The 25,223-nt window shown below is 41.3% G+C and overlaps 1 protein-coding gene across 1 annotated transcript in view; it reads right to left on the reverse strand.

The window, feature by feature from the left end:
- The window catches only part of PTCHD4 (patched domain containing 4), a 174,488-nt gene extending 153,983 nt beyond the window's left edge, over positions 1 to 20,505 (reverse strand). The window contains exon 1 of the mRNA XM_040643568.1: positions 20,080 to 20,505. Within this exon, the coding sequence (XP_040499502.1) occupies positions 20,080 to 20,505 (426 nt within the window). The remainder of the gene's footprint in view (positions 1 to 20,079) is intronic.
- Positions 20,506 to 25,223: the final 4,718 nt, after the last annotated feature.

Consider the following 25,223-nt stretch of genomic DNA (forward strand, 5'->3'; position numbering starts at 1 on the left):
TGTTTAGAGTACATTAAAGCCAGCTGTGTTATTAGGAAGCTAGAGTAGCTCAGGTTATATTCCTAACTTCTGGAGAAAACATCATGGAGGGAAAAATAGTGTGGATCTTCATAAAAGCTCTCCTGGCACCACTTCCATAAACCGAATATTGCTTGGGACGTCTTGGGTTCAGTCAGAGCCTGATCATTCAGTTGTCTGGCCCATGGGTCTAATCACCAAAATGGCTTTTTTCCCTTTGTTCTCATGACATGAGGAAAGACTTTAATAAATGAACCCAAACTGAGATTTTGTTTGATAGAACTCACCCTCCCTTCCCGTCTCCCCTGTTCTAATGACTACAACGTCTTTTTCAAAAGAACATAGCTGTTACAAATTACATCTGGCCAATTTCCAGTTGGAAAATTCAATTTTTGTCTATCCATGTACCCTGAGAAGATCCCCCTGGATAAAGAACTGAACGGTCATTTAGAAATCTGTGTTGTCTTGATAACTGCAATGGTGGCACGCAGACTTCTTCGATTGTCTTTTGCCTTTGTCTGTATTTACACCCAGTGAAGCTAATGCGAAACTACCGAGCCTGACCAATGGAAAAATGTGGAGTTTTGTAGCTTTGATTGCTTATCTCGTATGCAGTCAACCACTCCAGCAGCATAGATTAAAACATAAAAATTGCTGCAATCACAGAGCATTACAGATTCTCATTAGAGTCCCACAATCAAGAAACGTGGTTGAGAGGAGCATACGGGTGCAGCACACACATGTGGACCCTATCATATATGAAGAAAAATAGTGTCCCATTAAGATGTAAAAAGGGTTTTCTGCTAAGAATGTTACCTCTTTCAGGGCACAGAAATAAAAGTGCTAAGATTACTAGTTCCCTGAAAACGTGTTAGTACTACTATGGAACCCTGTTCTAGAAGCTGTACGTTCTGGAGAATTAGTGCAGCTTTGAAAGTATTACAAAAATCTAAGACGAGCCTGGGACAGGTACTAGGACAACTTGGACTAAAATAGCTTATGCAATAAATAGCCAAGTGTGAGAACAGAACCATTAATGAGAAATATTTAACGTCAAGCAGTTGCTGAAATGTCATCTATTTTCTACAAACTGCAATGGAGCAGGTGGGCCCCCAGCTCTATGATTACCTTTTGATTTCTGGGGGAAGTATTTTTTAGAAGAGTCAAAATACTGCACTTGAAAAATGAACTACAGGCATGAGTGACTCAGGCATGACTATATGAAATGTAGAAAGGCTGATTTTTCTTAACCGAGTTTCATAGAATTCTCTCAGAGCAACCTGTCTTCCTGTGTTAGCAAAATGGGGAAAAATCAGGTGAGCAAACAGCATTCTCTCTACAGCTTCTCCTAACGCTGTGCAGGGTGGCTTCTATGATTTAGCAGGCCTTTTCCCTCTGTAGTGCCAGGGACTAGGTTTTGCAATATTACCTTGAGAATTTAGCATCTCGGCTTGGCTGTTTCTGACTCTCCAAAATGAGGAAGATGAATTATTTAACATCCAGGAAGCACCAGCTGTGCTCTCTCCTAAAGCTGAGCTTCCCCCACCAATGAGATTTACAATCGAAATAGGTTTCTAATCTAAAGAGGACTACAATTTTGACAAGTGAACAAGACTAGAGAGTTTTTCCTAAGTGGAGGAGAGATATTAGTGAGCATTTCTTAGTGGTTTTCCCTGGGCACTTAGAAATTCTCCAGAGATTGTAGGCTAGTGTCTTGCCAAGTGGACAGACTACTCCTTATATGGAAGCACAACTCTGAGGCCCCTGAAGAAGAGGATTTATAACGTGCAATAGGAGGGATCTAGGTTAAGTGCAAAGACAATTTTCCTGATGGCTGGTATTACAGAAGGAGAAGAGAATCTGAGATTCTCTCGATGGAGAGGAATTTTGCAACCCAGGGGACATTCAGCAATGTCTGGACACATTTGTTTTTGGTTGCCAAAACTGGGGAGAGGAGCAATATACTACTATGTCTCGTGGGTAGGGGCCAAGGATACTGTGAAACATTTTATAATGCACAGGGCAGCCCCTCCCAACAAAGAATTACCAGCCCCAAGTGTCAACAGTGCCAAGGTTAAGAAACCCTGACCTAGAGAACTTACACATTGTTTGAGTTCTCTTGTAATGTTAGTATATTATAATTAACTGTTAGAGTGCTTTCTGTAATTCTAATTAGCCCACCCAGGCCAGTTCTAGGAAATAAAACAATTCTCCCTGTTTGTTTACTGAGAATAAAAATGCTGGTTTACCACCCAAATGAGTGCACTCTAAAGACGGGTTCTTCTTCCATCCCAGGTGCTCTCCCTCTACTGCTCCAGCTGATTCCAACCTTTGCTTCTGGAATGAGCTCAAGTCCTACTTCATCCCAAAAGCCTGAGGGAAAGACAAAGGTGATCCATGGCTCCTCTGGACTCCTTTCTATAGGAAGTAGTGCTCGTATACCTCATTGGGCATGACTGCCTCATTACTTATTGTACATATATGACAAGGCAACTACGTTGTGAACTTATCCAACCAAGTCAACTAAATTGTAAATTCCTTACTGGCAGGGATACTGCTTCAGAAACCCATAATCTATTACCAGCTTGCACACAGTGAGAACTCCATAATCGTTTATTCATTATATGATGATGAATATTCAGTATCTTCATATATTCTGAGTACCCTCAGAGTGGTAGTTATTAAATAAAATTAGAAGGACTTTGGCTGCCAGTTTTCCCAGTCTAAATTGGGGCAGGAAGAGATCATTTAAAAATTATATCAAATATGTTTCTGTTTACAATGGTTCCTAGTCTACAAAGCCAGGATGTGGACTTTGATTTCCGGTCTTCCTAAAAACTAGGTATCAGCATGACTTATTAGAAGAAGAAGAATTATTTAGGATCATTCTATGTCGTTAATAGAAAAAGGAATAATGGAATATCATAATAAAGAGAAATAGTTTTATAATAGAGAAGTGTCATGATATTAGTCAGGTTTATTAGGGCTTCAGAGGAGTATTCCAAGAAAAGTGGCAGAAATTCGATCAATTTAGTGAGGCGCACATAAATTGAACTTAATCAGACTGCCTAAATTGCTTTGGAAAAAATGCTGTAGGGAATATACTTTTATTAGTTCTGGGTGAGGATGAATTTGATGATACAGCGAATCCTTTTCCACTTGTAATCTTGAGTTTCCCATGAAAACCATCAGGAATAACTTTAGAAATATTATGTGAGGCCGAACTAACAACTGAAGGACCTATATGGTCAATGTGTGGTCAATGGTGTAGGAGTAACAATGCAGGTACTGCAGTAAGAATACTGGCTCCACTCCAGTCTGAGTGGACTTCGACAATTACTCAGTCTCTGTCGGTGCACAACCCCATTACGTGCTAGAACTGCTCCCAGGGACTTACAACAGACACGCCTTGGGCCATCCTGGCCTCCAAAACATTCAGTTCTCCAGAGATGAAAGAGACTTCCTGACCCTGCGGTCTTACTATCTCTGAATTAAAACAAACAACAACAATAAAAACCAAGAGAACTGAAATCGTTGCTGGATAAGTAAAGCTAAGTGTTGCTATAGGACAGTCAGATAAAAATATCTAGGTTTTCAATTTATGAAGATTGGATTCACGGGGCAATTATTTAATGCTGCACTTCACTTTGCTAGTACAAAGAATCCTGATGAAAAAGGAAAAAGGCACAGTTCCATTTTATGTTTCTCAACAAGGAGACCTGGAGTCCTACAATTTCTATATAAACATTAACTCTCAGAAGCACACATCGAACATCCTTCGATCAGTGAAAGTGTGAGGTATCTTTTGCAGATTGTATTTACCCATTCTGCTCTGGAAAGATTCAACGTGACCTTTTGTTAATGATATAAAAGTGACTAATTTGTTTAATGGGAATAAAAATGCTGATTTACCACCCCAGTGGGCACTAAGTCAGAGATGTTTATCAAATCAGGTATCACCTAAAACAAAGGTAGGAATTAACTCCTTATTCTTTATAATTATTAAAAATGCTCAGCATTTTCGCTGTGGTTGCTTCACAATTCCAACATCTTAGTCGTCGTTGCTTCACGATTTCTACAAGATGTCTTGTATTTGCATATATGCTTCACTTTTGCTGGTTAAATAATCTCACGATGATCTTGACAGTTATTATGCATCGGGGAGGAAAGACCTGAAGATGGGAAGATTTGGGGGATCATGGAAAGTTCCACTATTCCACAATCTTCTGGCCAGGTCTTATTTGTGATTAATAACCCTCATGCTTTTTCATTTTGATATTTCTTGGTCCATACCCATAAAATTTTCCTGCTTTGTATTCATTTTTTTAAGTCTATAACATTATTGGGATTTTATGCTGACTTCATAACCTTCAGAGTAACTGATCATAGCAAAATATTTCCTTCCTTACGGAGAGCAGCTTTCCACTGACCTCAATTTTAATGAATACACTTTGAAAAGAAAACATGTATTACCAATTGAAACAAGCATCTCTGAAAGACTTCTCCCACCAGTAAAGAGTAATTTTTCTTTTCTTTTCTTTCTTTTTTTTTTTTGTAATAGAGCACCTGAGCAGGCTGAATCTGATATAACCCCAAAGCTGGATTATTCAAAGCTCTGGATCATTTTGGACTTTAAGATTCAAGTTACCGCACTGTACTGATTACTTCCCACTTAGTTGTCTTCCTTCTTCACTAGACTAGGTTTCTGGAAAAAAGGATCTGTAACTTATCTGTAACGCCCCAGCCTAGTGCAGTTTCTGAAACAATGTAAAGACAGAATACATCTCTATTAAGAAAGGCTATTCATTGAGATCCGGCAGATACAGAGAGAAGGAAGTTTGGATCACGGAAGATACTTGCATATCTTTATAAAGAATGGAACATTATGTGTTTAAGACCCAGGAGACACATCAACTTCCCCAACTTAAAAGTCTGCTGAAAACAAAAAGGCAGTGAGGTGGAGAATGAAGTATACATATAGGAGATTATGCAGCCGGAGAGGAAAAGGCCAGGAGAATATAATGACTATTTCCAAGGTCACAGGTAGACGATAGTTCAAACAAACAAACAAACAAACAAAACAACAACAAAAGATCATTACGATCAGAGTTCTCCTTCTTCACTGAAGGAAGAACAAATAAAAATACCTCTTTTAAAGATATATGAGGAATAATTTTCTTCGAGAGGGACATTAAGTAGTGAATAGGTTACTGGAAGAATTTATATAAACAAGGCTTTCTGAAATGTGGAGATTAGATAACCTTCTAAAATTTCTCTTAATGAAGGCATATGAAAATATATGCACACAATACGATGCCTACGTCAGATTCCTTTACACATGCATGCTACAATTATTGGATGTTCTTTAGAACAGTGAATAAAAGAGAAATCGATTCCCTATCGTATAGGCCTCTGCCAAACATGAGTATGGATTCAACTTTCTCGAATGTTTTTGGTTTCTGCCAAAGATAAAGTATTTAATATAAAGATAGGAGTGGGGTACCAAATGTTTGACTTTCTTTTTGTGACACATAATTTCAAGTTTTCAGGGGCCAGGGGCACACATCGCATCATTCATATGGGCGAGGAAAACATCCTTTTCACCTCATTCAGTCAAGTGATTTATAATTGCCATCTAAAAATAATAAGAGAGGGAGTATGTGATTTGTGAATCCACTAGGCTGCTAACGGAAAAGCTCTCTACTGACCGAAGAAGGGCACTTACATTGTTATGGCTCCTATGTAGTTGGAACTGCTTTAAATATTCATTGCACTTTAATGAACATGCTTTTCCTTTAATTAGACATGGTGTTTATACTGTTTTAATCTGGACTGATTTGCCACATGGATCTGGGAAAGTCGGGATCTGTTTATGAATGAGTTAGAAGTCTCGAGCTTGTTAAAACTAGTAGTTAACCTTCTCAGAACTCTTATGTCTAGAAAAGAAGTACAATATTATTTTCACAAGTGAAAAGATTGGAATTTAGCTGAAGGTTAAGTAAAATTTGGCTAAGCTAAGGCTGGGAATATTCTTGAAATTCTTTAATATCATGCTTTTAATACTCAAAATGTGACAATTAAAAGATCATTAATTCACTTGATCTTTCATTCATTCAACACATAGTTATCTCCTACTATGCACTTATCAAAAGGATGGGCTAACAATCTATAGCATTAATGAATTAGTTACAAGGTAGCAAACAATGACCACCTCATGACGTGAAGGCATTTTGGTTATCCTGGTGAAAATCAAGAAGCTAATAACAGCTTAATAAAAAGTGGAAGTTTATTTCAAGTCCTAGTATTATACTTCTTTGAACTCTCATGATATATTATATTTGGCTCTATCACCCTAATAATATTTATCATGTGCCTACAGGTTTTCTTCATTAGTCTCCGTACAAAAATGTATTAAGTAAGCATGCCTTTTGAAGTGTCAAGGGATATATTTTCCCAATGACTAGCAATCCAGGACATCTTTGGAGCATAACAAATTGATTAAGACATCATATTTCTGGGCAGTCAACACGAGATTAAGGAATTATTGGAGAGGATGAAGTTGTTTGTTTAGCTAAAGAGCTTTCACGGAGGCAGTTTACCTGGTGGGGAAATGGTACTGTGATTTCAAGGCAAATGCTCTCTCCGTTGGGACCTCAGACAAGGCTTGAGGATGGGCTTCAGGAGAAACAGCATTTCCCCCTTATCCTTTCATCCTTTGCAAAGTTGCTGGGTAGGATGGCGGGATCTTTCTAGTCTAAGGTCCTTCAGTGCTTCTCAATCTGGTTATCCACTGCAATCATACAAAGACTTTGAAAACACCAATGCTCAGGCCCTTTCCCCAGAGATTCTAATTCAATGTCTGGGGAGGGGCTCTAGGGCATCATAAAATTGGAAAGTTCCTGAATTGTTTCTTTTGAGAAGCACTGAACTATAGCAAGTGGAAAGCAGTAAAAATTACTTCATAACAGGGTGAGCCACAAGCTACTCTTAGAAGCTTAATCTTGGATGTGGTCCTCAACAAAGTAATTTACAGCATTTTGGAGTTGGTCTATAAATAAATCAGGTCCTTCTAATTTTTATCCAGGGTCTTTTCTTGGCACACCTGCTCCCCTGGAACTTGTTGACCTATATTTGTATCTTGCTTTCGTAAGTGCCTATGCTTACAAAAGAGACATTTTAAATCACGTAAGAAAATGCTCTTTTCCTACAGCTTCTGTTTGCAAGCCAGAATATGTTGCTTTCTTCCTTATGCCTATGAAAGATAGTGAAAATCAGTTCCCAAAACACTGCCCCAGAAACACTTTAAAGATAACAATAAATGAACAATTAAGTAAATTATGTCACAGTCACTTGCCAAACTTTTGAGCAACCGGTAAAATTATAATTATGAAAATGCTTATGAAAAAATGAAAATAAACAGGATCAAAAAAGACATATACTGTATATAACAACTGTGTATTTTATAGTTAAAGACTAGAAATAAATCGTTTTAGAATTGGTTAGTAGGATTGTGAGAGATTTTTCACTTGGTTTCCTAATATTTCCTTGGTATTGTTATGCTGTTGGTTTGATATAAAAAATAGCTATAATTTATTAAGAAACTACCAAGTGCCAGAAATTTTGAAAATCTATAGAATGGATATTAATAATACGATTTTTTAACAGAAAAACTGAAGGACAAGGACATTAAGTAACATGTCTGAGTCACAGAGCTAGTAAATGACAAAATTGAATTCAAAGATTTGTCTGTTTCCTTTTTATTACCCTCTTCATCCTTATTTAAAAATTTTAAAAGAGGGACTTAATCAGTAAGAGCCCCACCTCCTATCTCAATGCATTAAGAAATAGGACACACTTCAATAAAAACATTTGTTGCTTTAGGCTATATGTTTAACACCATTAATATATTTTCTGGATACTAAGCTGAAGCAAAGATGAGAAGTGAGGATCTCTTATCAATTTAGTTATCAATTAACCAAAATATTCTTCTGTCAGGAAAAAGTTAAGTAGGATAATATCAGTTTATAAATAACTTTTTGAGAAAAGTTAACTAAAAATATGAAGTTGGGCATTGTTTAGTAAGAGACATACTGATAAGATGTGATTTTAATTAAAAAAAAAAAGTCTAAAATGTCTCAGCCTAGAAAGGATCCAGTTCCTTAAATATAATCCCCAAAGTAAAAAAAAAAAATGGCCGGAAAGAATGAAATGATAATAAAAGTCAAGTTGCTAATACTGATTTTATGTGCCATTCCCTTAGAGAGATATGCTCCATCTATGAAAAGGGGTCATTAAACTAGTTCAGACCCTGAGCTTCTCAGCCCCCTGGGAGCTCTAGCAGGGTGTGTGTCTGTCTCTGGGGGCACTTACTGGTGCCCCACCATCTCTGTCCTCATGTTCCATTACTCAGGCTCTGCCTCCTCCGCCCAGGAATTGGCCCTAAAGAGATTATCCCACCAACTGCCCTGTGCAGGAAGACCTGGTTCGTGGGAAGAGAGAAATGAAAAGCTAGAATTTCCTCGCATTTTTTAAAAGCTAGAAATATGAACCAGATAAGATCAGTGCCCTTAAAAGTCTTATAATCTTGAAGGAAAGTAAGACAGATTCTAAATAGCACATATACTCCTTCGTGCTATTGTATGCACGTTTAATACCATGATTCATCTTTGTTTCTAATGCGACATTTCATAGGGGTAACCTATCCTGTCTAGGGTTCAAATTTTGGTTTGCTGATATTCCCATGCTACAAATTTTCACTAATCCACACCCATCATTTACTTTCTTTAATTTTTTCTCTTGTGTATAAATATTCTTAATCTTCTCATACATGAAGTATAAAACAAAAGACATTTCTGCTAAATGGAATCTTTATCCAGTGTAGTGTTCAGGTAAGTTTCTTTTATTCATTCGATTTTCATTTCACTAGCAAATGAACACTTGGAACTATTAAAACGATAAATGTAATTTGAGTTTCCTGTGGGCAGAATGCACAAATAAGGTCGTAGTAAGAAGAACTTAAATTTCACTTGCTTGTGTCCTCACCTTGAGACGGGAGCTCTGGCCCCTGAAAACTTTGCCCATGCATCTCTGGGAGTCCTTCTGCTATCTTTACTACATCCCAAATAGACTTTTCCTGGTCTTCTCCAGCCCCCTGGTTGATTGCCACTATCGTGAGTTAGCACTGGTGCTGGTCCCTGGGACTGTCTCAAGTCAGTGCTGTGGTCTTCAGATGGGATTCTGTGAATTTTCATACTACCGGGCTGCCAGATAAAATACCGGACACCCAGTTAAATCCGAATATCCAATTAGTAAAGAAAGCAATATATATATAGGACACACTTATACTAAAAAAAAATTGTCCTTTGTTTATCCAAAATTCAAATTTAACTTGGTGCCTTGTATTTTTATTTGCTAAACCTGGCAACCCTACCAGGTGCCCAAGCCATGTCGTCATCCCTGCAGTCTCTGCTGAGCTAAAGTCACATGTATGCTGTGTACAGGTGGGGAAAATGTCTCTCTCTCCCTCTTCTGATGGCCTTTAGCCCAAAGCTACATTGCTCATGCCTTGTACATCTCAGGACCACTCACAGAAACAGCTTTCAGTGTCTTTCTGTGGCCGTCTATCTTTAGGGTTTAGACACAGCCTAAGAATGTCGGACTCACCAGGGTGGACTTTTTTCCCCTGTTCTCTTAGAATTTCCCCCCAAGGGCTTGCCCTACAGATCTCCTTATTGACTAGCTCCTCCCAAGCAAGTCGATTTCTATAGTGAAGGCTACGAGCTCTACTGGCCCATGAGGAAGAGGCAGTTTTATTTTAGCAAAGACTCGTGACAAACCTGTAATGACAGTTAGACTGTGATTAAGGGAACTGCCTTCAAAGTACCTCTAAAGTGTGTGCAAGTGTTTTCTACCTTTAGAAGCACTTAGAGAAATTCCATGGAAAAAGTGGCTTTGGGGTCTCAGCTTGTAAGAAGTATGGGTGAGTCTGAGAGTGTGAAAGAAATTCCAAGCAAAAAGAACAGTATAAATGGAGGTAAGAAAACAGGAAAGTTCAGGGTGGGCTTACTTTGGTCTGGTGAGAGCACATGATGTACTGTAACCTGAAGCTACAGGGAGAGTTGCGGGCCTGGCCAAGGAAAGTTCTCCATGGCCATGGTCAAGAATTTGTAATTTCTTCTCTGGGCAATGGGAAACACCTGCAGGATCTGGTTAGAAGAAAATATAATCAAGAGATGCATATAGTCCTGTTACACAGGCTATGTTCCAAGTGAGAAATTATGAGAGAGATTAGATTATCACACAAAATAGGTAATGCGTAATGAAGGCCCAAGAAGGAGGGAGGAGAAAGAAAAGGGAAAAAAAAAAAAATGAAAAGGAGACATTGGTCTGAAACTGTGGTAATCCATTTTAATCAGCAGAGGAGGGTTTTTGTTTGTTTGTTTGTTGTTTGTTTATTTTGAAATTCCCGATGCCCATGCCTTTTCCAGACTTATTAAGTCAGAATCTCTGGGGATGAGACCCACATATCAGTATTTTGAAGGCCCCCCTCATGATTCCTACACTCAGGCAAGATTGAACGCCATTGTTGTAGAACGAACGTTCTCCCACTTCAGTAGGATTCAGTCAACCTACAGGGCTTGTTGGGTGGCACTCTTAAAGTTTCGGCAGATCTGGAATGAGGTCTGAGGATTCATATTTCTAACATGTTTCCAGGTGGTGTGGATGCTATGGGTTCCAAGGACCATGCCAGGAGAATTCCTGGTGTCAGGACCCAGTAATTAGCTATTACTGTGTATATATGTCTTGGCTGGTTGGGGGGTAGGGGAAAAAAGAGTTAATTATGTGACATTCTGAGTCTGATTAAATGACAGAATAGAGATGCCATTCAAAGAGTCATAGATGTAGAAGAAAATAGATGTTTGGCTTGAATGAGAAGATTGGGAGAATAGACAATGAAAAGGGGCCATTATAAATATGGGAGTAGTAAGAAGAAATAGCCAGTAAGAAGTAAGGAACCGTCAGAAACGTAGGAGGAGAACCAGAACGACACAAATGCCACTAGGGGAGAGAGTGGTCAAGGCTAGCTCTACTAAGAATATCACAAAAATGTAACCTCCGAGATACTTCCAAACCCAGTGAACACAGAAACCAAGGACCCACACTTTCCTTATCTGCTCTTTACTACCCTTAGCAAAGAGAGGTCACAATCAGAATAACCCTGGAGGCAGCTTAAGGTCTTTAGTGCAAAAAACAGAGGGATCTGTATCCCTCATACTGTACCTACTAAGGAAATAAGGATACTACCATATGACAGAAAGCTTTTTCAGCTTTGAGGATTGAAACAAAAAGGGCTTTTCACCCAATCTGGATAAGGGCCGAGTATCAGTGCTCAAGGAGTTCAGCCACCAGCAGCTGTTAAGAATTTACAATGAACCGGGTGCAGTTCTACTGCTGTATACCTTTCCTGCTCACTATATGGACCGGTGGCATCAGCATCGCTTGCTAGAAATGCAGACTGTCACCCACACCAGACCTCAGAAACGAATCTGTATTTTTAACAAGATCCCCAGGTAACCACAAGAGCTTGAGACACGCTGCTTTTAGGTATCATGAACTCATTTAACCTACTCAATGCTAAGAGGTAGGGACTATGAAGAGGGGGCTGAGTTACAAAGAGGTGAAAATATTTGTACAGAGTCAGAGAGCTAATGGGGCAGAGCAAAGATCGACACCCAGACAATCTAGATCCGTAGACCTGGATCTAACTTGTGTTACACTGACCCTCAAGGAAGTCTTACAATGGCCCTCAGCATCCTGCCCATCATTGCTGGAAACTTCCATCCACAGTGGCTCTCATCCGATGCTTCTAAGGTACACGTCCTCCCTTTTGTACTCTGTGTCTACCATCCAACCCACGCATGTTAACCTCCTCACACCTTATTTTTTGGCTCACAATTGCCTCCTCAAGAAAACCATTTCTAACACCCCAAGAATTGGTATTCCACTCATTCTACTCTCATAGCACCATGTGTTTTTTCCTCCATCATAATCTGTAGTTACGCATTTATGTGACTTTTGTCTTTTTTACGAGGCTCAAGCTCCTGGAGGGCAAATGCACATCTGTTTTGTACCCCACAGAATATTCAGTGCCCAATACAGAGCCTGGCACATAGCCGACACAATCGTTACCTGAATGAGTGTGCACAGCAATGGCTTTTGAATCAAATGTGCATCTTGCCCATATTAGCATGACCTGCAGTGACAATCAGAACCGAACACTCTCCCTCCATGTAATTAAGAAACCTGGTGAGGTGAAAGCACAGACCTGAACATTCAAAGGGAAGTATAAACTTTGAGGCTGAACCTGAACCATCCAGGCAAGTCTCCATCTGACACGAACATTCAGGACCTCCCAAAGCTATGAGAACCCTTTGAACATATTTCCGCTTTCCAGAATCCAGAGCCTGTACTCTGCCTTCAGCCTTTGAGACACAGCAGAGGAAAGTCAGAGCGGCCCAGGTGAGGCCTCTCCTCATTGGGAGGGTAGCTCTGGAGGGAAAACATGGGCTGTTCTAACACAAATCCTATAACTAAACAGAGTCCATTCATTCTGAGCGCGGCTCATCAGGTACCTTTCACAGGCCCTGAATTCCCTCGAATGACAGAGAATAAGCCTTGATTTCCGTGAATGGCTCTGCCATAATCATCCTGTCTGAGAAAAGCATGGAATGCAAGGCCACTTTAAAAATATGCTTCACTGTAATTTCGTGTTTCATTTTCCCAAATACTCTTGCTCCTATGGATAGTTCCTATACCTTGTGTTCTCATATTATATTAACATAATTAGGCTAACTAGGCCTTAATGTTGCTACTCTTGTGAAATAACTGCAGAGGGGCTTGAGAAAAATGCTGCTGATGCTTTTTTTTAAAGAGACGGTTAGATTTAATTTCAACATTTTTGGAAAATATTGAACGACAGTAATCAGCTTTAAGCTTAGCCAGGTGACAGGCCCGACTACAGATGATAGGGACGAGGGTTTCTCTGTGTGGAATAGCTGCTCGCTAATTCTCCAGGCGTTTCTTCAATGTCTCTATCACGTGACTCAATGATATGGCTACAGGCTCAATTACTCAATTTTCTTATGGGTATTTTTGGTCTGAATTGACATATGTTACTTCAAGCTGAGCCATGAATGAGGAATACGTAGGTCAATCTTGTGTCTTAGCCCTGAGCTTCTCAAACTCTCAAATGCATACGAGGCATCCTGGGGCCTTGTGAAAATGCAGATTCCAGTCAGGTGTGACCTGAGGAGTTTTCATTTTTAATAAGCTCCCAGGTGACACTGATGCTGCTGGTCCATACGCAACACTTTGGGCAGCAAGGTCTTAGAAAACAAAAGGAAATTGATTTTGTGGTTTACAATGCAACTTGGCACCCTTGTAAGCCAGAAGCATTACCTAAATGTTGCTGTGTGCCAGGGCTGTGATGAATGTAACCCCATCCACCAGCATGAGGGCAGAAACAATCCAGAGAAATGAGTCACTCCCAGGGCTCCACCCTGGAGAAGGGGCCCCGGGGTGATCTGTTTGACTCAGGGAAGAAACAGACCTGCTGTCCAATCTACAGCTGTCTTATGCAAATCGAGAACCTTGGAATTTCCAGACTTCCTCTTTAAAAATATTTATACTGAGCACATAGAGAAGTGTTTGGAAGTATCTAGAATAGGTTTGAGCATATGCTGATCACTCTAAAATTGAATTAAAAGCAATGTGGTTCAATAATGATGTAATAGCTATCGGGTTAAAATGGAAAATACTCTCCAAACACAATGTAAAAGCAAAATATAATAGCTTGTTTCAGTTAAATAATGTGTATCATAGAAAAGATTAAGAAAACAACCGTTAGAGCTAATTATTGCTTAAAGTGGCAGGAGAAGCAAAGGAGTGGTTCATTTTGTGGGGCGAGTGGCCTTAGTTCCTCCTGTGCTTCTGCCATGTGGGATAACAAAATTATGAAAATTATTTAGTTTAGTTAAAAATAGGTTTATTGTTAACGCCAAGGGGAAGGAGATAGACCCCCATATCAAGCAAGTCTTTTGCCCATTTGAATGCTCAGTGTTGGAGGAGGTCATCAAGAGGACATAACCGCCAGTTGACCCACGAGCTGGACCTGGGCAATCAGAGGCTCCTCACTCCCTTCCCTGGCCATGGAATGTATGTTCTGTCTACTGTTCTCATAGTGGGAGACGTTTTCAAGGATGCGGCCTGAGAGAGCAATGTGTTGTTGAGACCATCTGGACGGTGTATGTGACTGAATCCAGTTAGGCCTCTATATAGATTTTTAAGATTCTTGCGGGCAGGTATAGAGGTCTACTCATCTTGGGGCTGCCCAAGACAAGTCTCATAGGTAAGTTCTCTTGCTCATTACACCTGCCACCTTCCAATCTAGAGTGGCCTACTTCTTTCGTTGGTCTCTCCTTGCCCTCTTTGTGTGATGACCAGTTTCTAAACCAGCACTCAGAAAAATTTAATTAACTAATCCTGACATGATGGCTACGAAATAGATGTACAATAATTTCATTAGGATATTATGATAAACATCCTTCAATAGCATAGTTCACATCTAACCAAACACATCTACTTCATTCCACAGGAAAAAAATATTCTGGTGTATATTCCCAAATCCACTGGGATGATATTTACCTACTACACAGTGGAATGTTACAGAAGAATCCTAGAACTTGAGGCCCAGACTGATGATGGGACTTGTCCATTGTCACACAAATCTTGAAAGAACTGGGTTTAGAACTTAGATATCCTGAACATGTTTCAATTTAGTCTGCATTGTATTATCCCCTACTATCTAATCAATCATTTTTCCTGATGCCCATTTAAGACAAAAACACCCAAGCTTGTCTGGCACAAAATCCTCTGTCTGAAATCCTGGGGCCACCTTATAGGTTTCCCACTTGCCATTGATCCTGGAGCCTCACCATGGTTTGCTCTGAGTTGATGTGAAATGCTATTAAAGATGAAACCATGTGCCAGTGAGAAATTTGCTGAAAAACTTGTAGCAGGTTCCACGGTAGGCAGAAGGTAGGAGCATGTCCAGACTAGGAGTTTCATTCCCTTAGGGATGAATAAGAGAAGTGAGGTTTCATTTCACCCTCTTATGGACTGGTGACTCTGAGGGAGCCGGGGCACTATTGTGAAAGATCAGCAGTGGTCTTTTAATGTGGATTTGAGATGGCTTGGGAATTCCGGCACCAGATTTGTCTTAGTACAAAGGCCTGTTGCTACAAGAAATGGCACAGGGTATGACAGGACCTAGTATAGTATTGTGATTAAGAATATGAACTTTGGTGCAGGCAGACTTGGATTTAAATCCCAGCTCCCACGTGTACTACCTTGGGGACCTTGCAGAAGCCATTTAACCTCCTGGTCTTTAGTTTCTTTACCTATCAAATGAGAATAAAAATATTCCCCTGACTCATAAACTTGTAAAAATAACACGGTGTGTATAAAGCACCAGTAACGCACAGTACGCAATGTGAACATTCAATAAGGTAGCAGTGTTTTCCCCTATTAAGGGAGAGAATCAGGAAAGTAAGCTTAAATCAAAACGTCCTCTGAGATAAGATCCTGACACGGATGTCTTGCAAGATTTTAGGACAAATTAAGGAAAGAGGTCTATAGAATGACCTTTCTTAGAAATTTCTACAAATAATGCCGGTCCTCACTCTCCATGTTGGCTTAAGTTGCCCTTCCACTGAGATTGGAACTAAATAGTCAAAGGCAACATCTTCCAAACCTGGACATGTACCCAAAGAAACACTGCTCCTCATTCAGAAATAGGGAAAGTCTTTTTTTGCTCCTGTTCTTAAGTGTGGCGTATCGAAGCACGGACACTTCAGTTAAACATCGGTTCATAGGTGTGATATTAATGAAATTTAATGGGAGGACAGGCTGCAGGGGAATCAAATCTGCTTCATGTCTTCCTCGCCATTTGCTATGGACTGCATTTGTCCAATTCTCCTTTACCTGTGCCTTTCACTGGGGTAAAAATAAAGAACCGGGGACATGGAAATTGTTACTTTCTTAGAATTAGTCAGATGGAAAAGTGAGGTCATGGTGGCCTACACTGAGAAATACCACCTGCAAACACCTGAGCCACTTGAATAATCATGGAAACATTCCTTGGAGTCCAGAGCAGCCCTTGCTTAAGGATTTTGAGTGCCTGATTCATTTTATCCAAGAGCCTGGTTTCAGCAATATGTTATGTATTTCATTTAAAAATTCAGTCTGGCCACATTGTATTAACTTTACAATATGTAGGTCTACCAAGTGGAGAACAAAAGGCCTCTAAACCAAAAACACTTTATAGAAATCTGGAGAATGTAGAGAATACCTTTAAAAATAAAAGCATGCCACGGAAGGTTGAAAAGTGGTGATAATTTTGTGATATCACAGTACAAGTGTACAAATTAATAGGCTAATCAAGGATATGGGTACTATCTACAAAGAATCGGATTAGGTTGGAGTAAGGGAACGTAAATCGTACGCATGGAAGGAATATAAGACATGACCTTTGTGCCTAATTGGGGATATAATAATGGATATAATAATATAAAGATTTTACTGACAGGTACACTTATAGAGCTCATATTACAGAGGTGTAGGAATTATAGATTTTGGCATCTTCACAGTTTTTGAAAATGTGTGTGTGTTTCATTTCTTCTGTAGTATCCTAAGCTGACTCCTGCTTTTTTCATACTAGCTTTATTTGTTTGAGCCTCTGTTTGGATTTCCGTGCCAGCCAACTTTCTATGTCCCTGCTTCTCTGGATCACCTTGTCAAGATAATCATGTTTATCAGAAGTCCTAAAGCCTTCTGTGCTCGGGACTACCTGGGTGCCTTAATAATAGTTGGAAGATGCCCTTCCAACTGTCAAAATGGTTTCTGGCCACTTCTTTCTGTCAATCAGTGTTTACGCATCCACAGAGGATCTCCAAGAACTGACCTACTGCTACTTTCATGTCAAGAGACTGCCAACTCCTACTCACATTATCCAGCCAGTGCTATTTATTTTGCATTTTTTCCACAACCCTGCTTCCCTGGCCCATCAGTAGCATCTTCCGCCATGAAAATTTTCCATATTGAGTTGGGAAGGGCGGTGACCCAAGTATGACAGAGGAAAGCAAAATGAATTACAGAGCCATAAAATGTAAGTGTAAAATCTCCCCTCAAATCGCCTACGCCAGAGGTTCTCAAACTTTACCGCGCGTCAGCATCGCAGGGACACCCTTTGAGAATCACTGACACACGCAAATCAAAATCATTTCCAAATAACATGTAATCCAAACAAAAGGCCACTTCGTTGTGCTCTGTGACAAGGAGTTCTTAACCTAGAAGTCCTTGGAGACACTGTGATAAGATTCTAGGTGTCCATGGTACTACACAAATTATATTTTATATTTCATTAGCATGGGTGAGATTACCTCTGGATGCTTGAGAGGGGACACTGTTCTCAAAAGAGACTCAAAGGATTCCTTTTCTCAAACAGCTTCTACAACTCCCACTGATGCCATGCGGAGAGCGTCCAGCCAGCACACTGGACGAGGCACTGGCATTAGAATGTAGCAGAATAGGGTCTACAGTTTACAGAGCCAATGTCTAATTCTCCTGTTCTTCTTATGGTTAATGGAATAATTTTACTATTACTACACTGACCTTTGTAATCAATTACTCCATTCTTCTATGATCACCCGCTGACTCCTACCAAGGTGTAGATCTACCAACCAATCAGCCAAAAAGTTTAGATGGAGCACCAGTTATAGGCCTAGTGTGATGGGGGCTCAATGAGGAAGCCAGAAAGTGCAGAGTCCCTGCTCACAGATAACTCTGGGTGAAGATCCTGACGTGTATTACTTTTAAGTCCCATGAGAATAAGAACCTTGCTTTTCTTACACCAAATTCTGTCTTGTGGGCCTAGAAGATCCCCTCCTAAATCATGGGAGCACAACCAATTATTAAATGAGTGAATCTGAGATCTCAGGGGTTTATACTGTAAATGTCATAAGGATATTTCCAGGTTAACAAAATATTCACAGCGGCTGATTGGACAAAGCTTTTACACCTGGAGAGTACTGCTGAATAAAGAAATAAGGGACCCAACTAATCATGCATATGAAGAATCTGCAAACTCGCCTCCATAGGGAAAACAAATTGAAGCTTAAGTATGAAACAGTTTCAAACCTCTCTTTACACCAGACGTCTGGCCTAGCTAAGAACTCAGGTAAAAGAGTATAGACGAGGAGATCACCTCTCCACTGCATCCTTTTCTGTAGCAAGTCATCATGCTGATGGCAAAAGATGCAGGTAACAAAAAGCATGCTGCCCAACCACATAAAGTCATCAGGCTTCCTTCACTAAGTGTGAAGCAGGCAAGCCCTTACCTAGATTTCAAGCTGATGAATCATCTGTCTAGGTTCAGCAAACCCCAAGGGACTACTCAGCTTTGTAAAACTGAAACCCTATCAGCCTCTGGATGCATTTAAACAAAGACAACATGTTAAGAGGAGGCAGGTTATGAGGCCTTCTGAGGAATCCCTAGTTTCTAAGTGCATTAAGTCCTCCTTTGATGTACAAAAGACAGTCTTTTAATTGAAAAACCAAACAAAACAAAACCCTGAGAAAGTTTTTTAAAAATCATGTAGGGATGATGACTATATCAAATCCATAAACAGAAGTATTAATGATTTCCTATATTAGGCCATCCATTTACCCAAACTGAGGTCCTTCCTATTCCATTATCTCCACGGAAGCACACGCATAGCCTTATATCCATTAGAAGGAAGAAAATTCCTCCTTCTTGGGAAACACCTGTCTTGGGAGTTCTCGGTTCTGAGCATGCACAGGGTCGAGCATACAAATGGTGCAGTGACTCTTTTGGAAGTCACATTTGTCCCTGAAACTTCAGTCACCTGGAGACTGCATGCCTCATTGCCTGCAGCAGCTCAATCCTGACAGTGTAGAATGAGTTTAGAAATCTCATTTGAGGAACAAAATTTGAATTGAGAGTTTAAACAGCACAATATATTTAATGCTGAAATAATCTTTTTTTTTTTGCAATTTTTGCTGACCGTAGATCTTTCTTTTTCTTTCTTTCTTTCTTTTTCTTTCTTTCTTTCTTTCTTTCTTTCTTTCTTTCTTTCAGGCTATTATAAGGATCTTGGTTTGGTTTGGATTTTGTCATAGAAAAGGAAGATAACAGGACTCAGTAAACTAGTACATCAGTTAGCTGCATATCCCCATTTTTACACATAGAAAATTTCCGCTTCTTTTGCTATGCCAACACACTTACACATAATTCCTGGAATCTCTACTACATTCACATCCACTGCTTTCAGACACACACTCACAAGGCACCAAAACACAAAATCTCTGCATGTCAAAATCAAGCCAGGCTGAAGATGTGAATAGGGGGATACGGCACCAGGTGGATGTGTAATCAGTAATAAGAAATACATCGAGCCCCATAATGAAAAGAAATCCCCCAAACTGTTCAGGATTCCCCCTCCCCCTTCCATTCACTGATTTATTAACCCTGAACAAAGATGTAATTGCAGGGTCTCAGAAACAACTTTTTTCCTTTTTTTTTTTTCATTTTTGGCATTTGTTTTGTTTGGCTTTGAATTTCTCAATATCTAGTCATACCATTCATTGCCTGTTTTCTTCACTCGGTTGCCCATCTTTCCCCCCCAAGAAATGAAAGAAGCATTAGCTTCTGAGTCTTAAGGATGAGACCTCTGCATTTTCTTTGCTTGTTTAGGGCAAGAAATGAAGTGCTGCCTCTTTAATTGGCAGAAGCATGCAGGAGGAGCATACCTTTAATTTAGTGTTGGGATACCTCACTTGCACCCTGGCTGTTGTCTTATTGGAGACGGCAGCCTGCCTGAGATCCTCTAGCACTGAAATAATATCATCCAGCACGCATTTCTTATCCTGATTTTTCAACACACACAGATGGGAAAAAGTATAATTATAGCCCTTGTGGTTCACCTTCATTTCCAGCACGGCTCGGTGGGTCTGCAGGATCCCCTCAGCCTGGAGCAAAATATTGTCCCCGGGTGGGGAGAGGAGGATCACCCTGCCATACCTCCCAGGAGTGTGTAAGTCCGAATAGAGCTGGCTTTTGGACTGGTCCAGGGGGAAAAGGCTGCTGGCCAGGCTGCGCTCGATCTTGGCCAGGCTGTGGCTGGGAGCGACCAGGCGCTCCAGGTCGCCCTCGGGCTGGAAGCGGTTGAGCGCGCTGAGGCCGAAGGTGATGGTCAGGACTGCGGGCACGGTGAGGAAAAAGACCGGGTGCCGGCTCACGCACAAGCCCAGCCTGTGGCAGAACGACTGGAGCCCTCTGCGAAGCACCTGCCGCAGCATCCTCCACCAGATCCAGCTCGCAGGCGCTCCCGGCCGTCTTAAAAAGCACATGTGACATGTGTAAGCGCCGGGCTACCCCCCACTCCCCCATCCCACCCCATCGGGGCCAGCCCCCTTCCTCACACCGCCTCCTCCCCGCCGCCTCCGCGTTCACCCCCAACCACTCTGCCTGGTCTTTCCCCGGCCCCACCTCCATGCGCTCCTACTACTCTTTCAAACACTGCAGCAAGTTGCAGCAAGGCGGGCAAATATCGACAGCGCGCGTGGGGGCCCGCGGCGGGCGCTGCGGGGGCACCGCGGGGCCCACCCCTCCCCGGCCTCCCCGCGCCCTCGCTGCCTCCAGCGCCCCTCTCACCGCATGAGCAGCGTTCCCTCGGTCTAGCCCTTCATCTCGGCGCTGCAGTCCCCCGGCCTCCCTCGCTGGAGGTGGTTCCGTGCGGAGCGTCCCACAGATGTGGATTTCCTCTCCGTCCTGATGGGGTTCGGTGCCTAACTGGAACCATGTGCCTCGGTGTTGTAAGAAGCAGACATGTGCCCCAGAAGGGGCGGGAGGGGGGGCGGGGAGGAGAGAGACTAGAAGGGAGGGAGCGGTGGGGGGGGGGCAGCTAAGCTTTTCTTTTTTTAAGATGCTGGCAGTTATTTTTAGAGTTTTGTTTTCCCTCTTCCCTCCTCGCTGGAGTGAATGGAAGAGGAAACGGGTGAAGGTGTTGCTGGCCCATTGGAGCAATGGCAATTAGAGCCTGGGGTGGGGGGCTGGGCGGGGAGGGAGGGAGCTCGAGAACTCCTGAAGGCAAGCAGCGTTTTTGCCCCTCCAGTTTCCCTGTGCCCTCGAATTCTGCTTTTCCGCTGGAGAAAAGGGAGCAGAGAGGATGATGCTGCATTTTTAACATACCACAAAGCATGCAAGGGATTTCCTTGCAACACCTTCCACGCTGTCATTCCACAGACTAGCAGGCTGCAGCCCAGGGCTGCCAGAGACCCCATCTGTTGGTGGTGCGTTGGGGCTCTAGGGAACCTTTCCTAGCTGAGGTGATTGGAGAGGAGGCATTTACCAATAGCAGTCGCCCAGGGCTTGGTGTGTGTGTGTGTGTGTGTGTGTGTGTGTGTGTGTGTCCTGTGCATTGGTAGTGAAGATCCACAGGCAATGTGTGGTTTCCCATTAAATACTACGTTCACTTTCTGTGCTTGTGAAGTTTAGGACAAAAAGTTCTTAAAGCTGGTTTCAGTTGCCATCCTCCACTCTCCCTTCCGTCAGGTTTACTCTGCTAGGAAGTGGACCAAGAGGCTATCTCATTTTCTCTTGTGAGTGGAATTCCAGAAACAAAAATTTTGGGACACCCATCATACAATTTTTGCCTGAATAAAAAGGACTAGTTGGCTAGGGGGAAACACATTGGAGTCATTTGATGTGTAAAGCAGTGAGTCTACTTCACCACAGAGGAATGAAAATTCCCGCCAGGTACAGTTCAGCCCTCAGTACCCACCACTGTGAAGGTGGGAAACTCTCACCTGCAGATCCCATCAACTTCCAAAGCTTTAATATTAATGTGTGTGTGTGTGTGTGTGTGTGTGTGTGTGTGTGTATGCGTGTGTTTTATTTTTTACTGATGGGACCTTTCACGAGGCCCAATGTTCTGGAAAGAATATGAAGTCTTGAAGACAAGTTCTAAATTTGGTTGTGAACTGGAGACCTGCCTTCCAAAGCTTTTGTTCTTTTTTCATTGACTTCATAGAGAAGATTGAGTTTCAAGAGATGATTCATTCATACTTTCTTAATCATCGTGAAAGGACCTGTTCTTCCTCACATTCTTAGAGATGTGCCCATCTATGCATACAAACAAGCTGAAGGACTCATCCTCTTCACGATGCCTTTTATTGTTGCTAGTGGAATCAGTTTTTCATTTAGGAGACCAATGAGATTGCAGAGAGCTCAAAATCAGGGCAAGGTAGCTCAAAATATTAAGCAAGAGTAATAGTTTAAAGGTAGTGTTATATATAAGGTTAGAGAAAAATTCCAGCCTTTTAAACTGAAAGTGACGTTGATGACCATTCAGTTTGCATCCCCACTGTGGGCAAGAATGGCTTCTATAATATTCTTGATGGCTCTCCACACAGCCCATGCTTCTATATGGGATTTCTTTTCTATTCTACTCTATTATTCTATTCTATTCTATTCTATTCTATTCTATTCTATTCTATTCCATTCCATTTATTCGATGCTTTTCTTAAAAAATGTTTTATTTATTTATTTGAGAGAGAGCATGAGTGGGAGGGGCAGAGGGAGAGGGAGAAGCAGACACTCCAATGGGCAGGGAGTCTGACAACATGGGGCTCAATTCCAGGACCCTGAGATCATGAACTGATGTGAGGGCAGATGCTTAACTGGCCCACCCAGGCGCCTCTCAATGCTTTTATATCAGTATGGCCTCATGGATATTTATAAATACTTCTATTGCGTTTGGTTTATAATTCAATACCACTTCATTTACTTTATTGCTCAAATTGTTCCAACTCTGTCCATTGGCTTCTGTCTCCCTTTGACGTATCCCATTATTATTATTGGGTCCTTTTTTTAAAAAAAAGCATTCCGTACTTTCTTGCACTGTAAGATATTCCAGGCTTGTTTTGTACCTTTCCTGCCCCAGTATCAGCCATTTCTCTAAGAAGCCCTGGTTTGTTTTATTAGACAATGGTATTAGGAACAAAAATTTGGTGCTAAATGGGCAACTTGCTGTTGTGGTGTTATCACTTCTAAGCCTTCTCAACTGACAACAAGGAAATACATGGTTGTACAGCTCTTCCTTAACTTATGCTGCGGTTATGTCCTAATAAACCCACAGTAAGTTGAAAATAATTGTAAGTTCAAAAATGCATTTAATACGCCTAGCCTACCAAAATTACAGCTTAGTCTAGCCTTCCTTAAGATGTTGAGAACACTTACATTAACCTACAGTTGGACAAAGTCATTTAACATGAAGCCTATTTTTATTTTTTTAGACAGAGTGAGTGCACATGTGTACGGAGGGCAGGGGCACAGAGTGAGGGGGTGAGAGAGAATCTTAAGCAGGGTCCATACGGAGCCTGGCCACAGGCTTGATCTCACAACCCTGAGATCATGACTTGAGCCGACGTCAAGAGTGGGGCTCTCAACCGACTGAGCTACCCAGGCGCCCCCACATAAAGCCTATTTTATAATGCAGTGTTGAATATCGCATGTAAATTGATTGACTGGGGTGCTGAAAGTGAACAACAGCATGGTAGTAAGGGCATCGGTTGTTTACCTTCCTGATCGCTTGGCTGACTGGGAGCTGGGGCTCACTGCCATTGCCCAGCCTCCCCAGAGATGGTCTGACTGCATATGGCTAGCAAAATTCAAAGTCTGGTTTCTACTGAATGCTTGCACAGCGTCATGAAGTTGGCTGAAAAATCATATGTTGAGCCGTTGTGAATTGGGGACTGTCTACATACTAATCTGTGCATATGTGTATCTATAAATAGTTCTTTATATGGCTGTCTATATCTATATTAAGCTAAACATGAGTTTATACTTATGTCCTCTGACTTTAGTCTATTGCCACATGGATCATTGAAGCCTCTTTCCCGTGCTTGCCACTCACTTCAACAGTGACAAACTAGCATAGTAGGTGATTTTTAAATTGCTTTTCTATAATGAAAACATATTTTTATTGGAGACAAATAAGGGAAAGAAGAATAGCATGGTTCCTTAATTTTGATACTGTAAAAAGCTAATGTCAAATCTATTATGGATTCATTAGAAAGATAAAGTATACGCTTAAGAGAAGGGAAATGTTGGCAAATCCCGGATTAACCTATAGGAAGTTAATTTGCACTAAAATATCACTGGATATCAATCGCATGATAATTCTAGCAAACCTGATTTAAACTCAAGTTTACTATAAAGCTGAAAACAGTGCATTTAGAGGCCAGTTAGCACACAAAACTCCTTGCTGTTTGGTTCATACAGGATGTGTTTTTTTCTGGTGTGTGTTGGTCAACATCAGTTTTCAAGACTTGGAACCGAGTTGAAATTTATCCACTTAGCCTTTTGCAGGATAGGACACCAGAAGAACATGAATTTGCACACAGAATAGCTGAGTTCCAGGCCAGTTACACAAGTTACTTCCTGGGTGTTTTGGGCAAGACACCTGACTCTCTGATCCTGTTTCCTTATTTATGAACTTGGGTTATGTTCTTTACCCACTTGTCAATTCATTCATATCACCATTCACCAAAACGCTAATTCTTGCTGTATTAACTAATGCTGTGATGCTGGCGAGTGCAACAAATTAACCTCTAAATATTGGCAGCATAACACAATGCAAGTTTCTATCTTGTTCAAGGTGAACGGCCCATTATGGATCTTCCTGCTTAGCAGGAAAAGGTAGATCTCGGTTCCACAAGTCATTCATCAACCTTTAACTTCTGGCTTCCAAGGACATTCCTGAGGTCGTTTCCCAGCCAGCCAGCTGCAAGAGGGAAACAGCCTAGAGGAGCCCACTGGGGAGGTGTTTTTGGCTCAGTCTGGGATGGCATACATCACTTCCTCTTACATCCTCAGGTTAGAATTTCATCGCAAGAGAGGCTGAATAATGCAGTTTCACGCAGAACTCATTCTACCACAGCCATCTCAAGCCATGCTGGCTTTGGGGCTTCAAGAAACTGTTCTTTGTACTTCTTCTGTGGTAGCTTTAAGGAGTTCGCATCGCACCACCCGTACCTCTCAGCTGGGCCTGTTGTATCTAGGAAGG

Source organism: Ursus maritimus, unplaced genomic scaffold (genome assembly GCF_017311325.1).
Source record: "Ursus maritimus isolate PB19 unplaced genomic scaffold, ASM1731132v1 scaffold_29, whole genome shotgun sequence".
Classification (NCBI taxonomy): domain Eukaryota; kingdom Metazoa; phylum Chordata; class Mammalia; order Carnivora; family Ursidae; genus Ursus; species Ursus maritimus.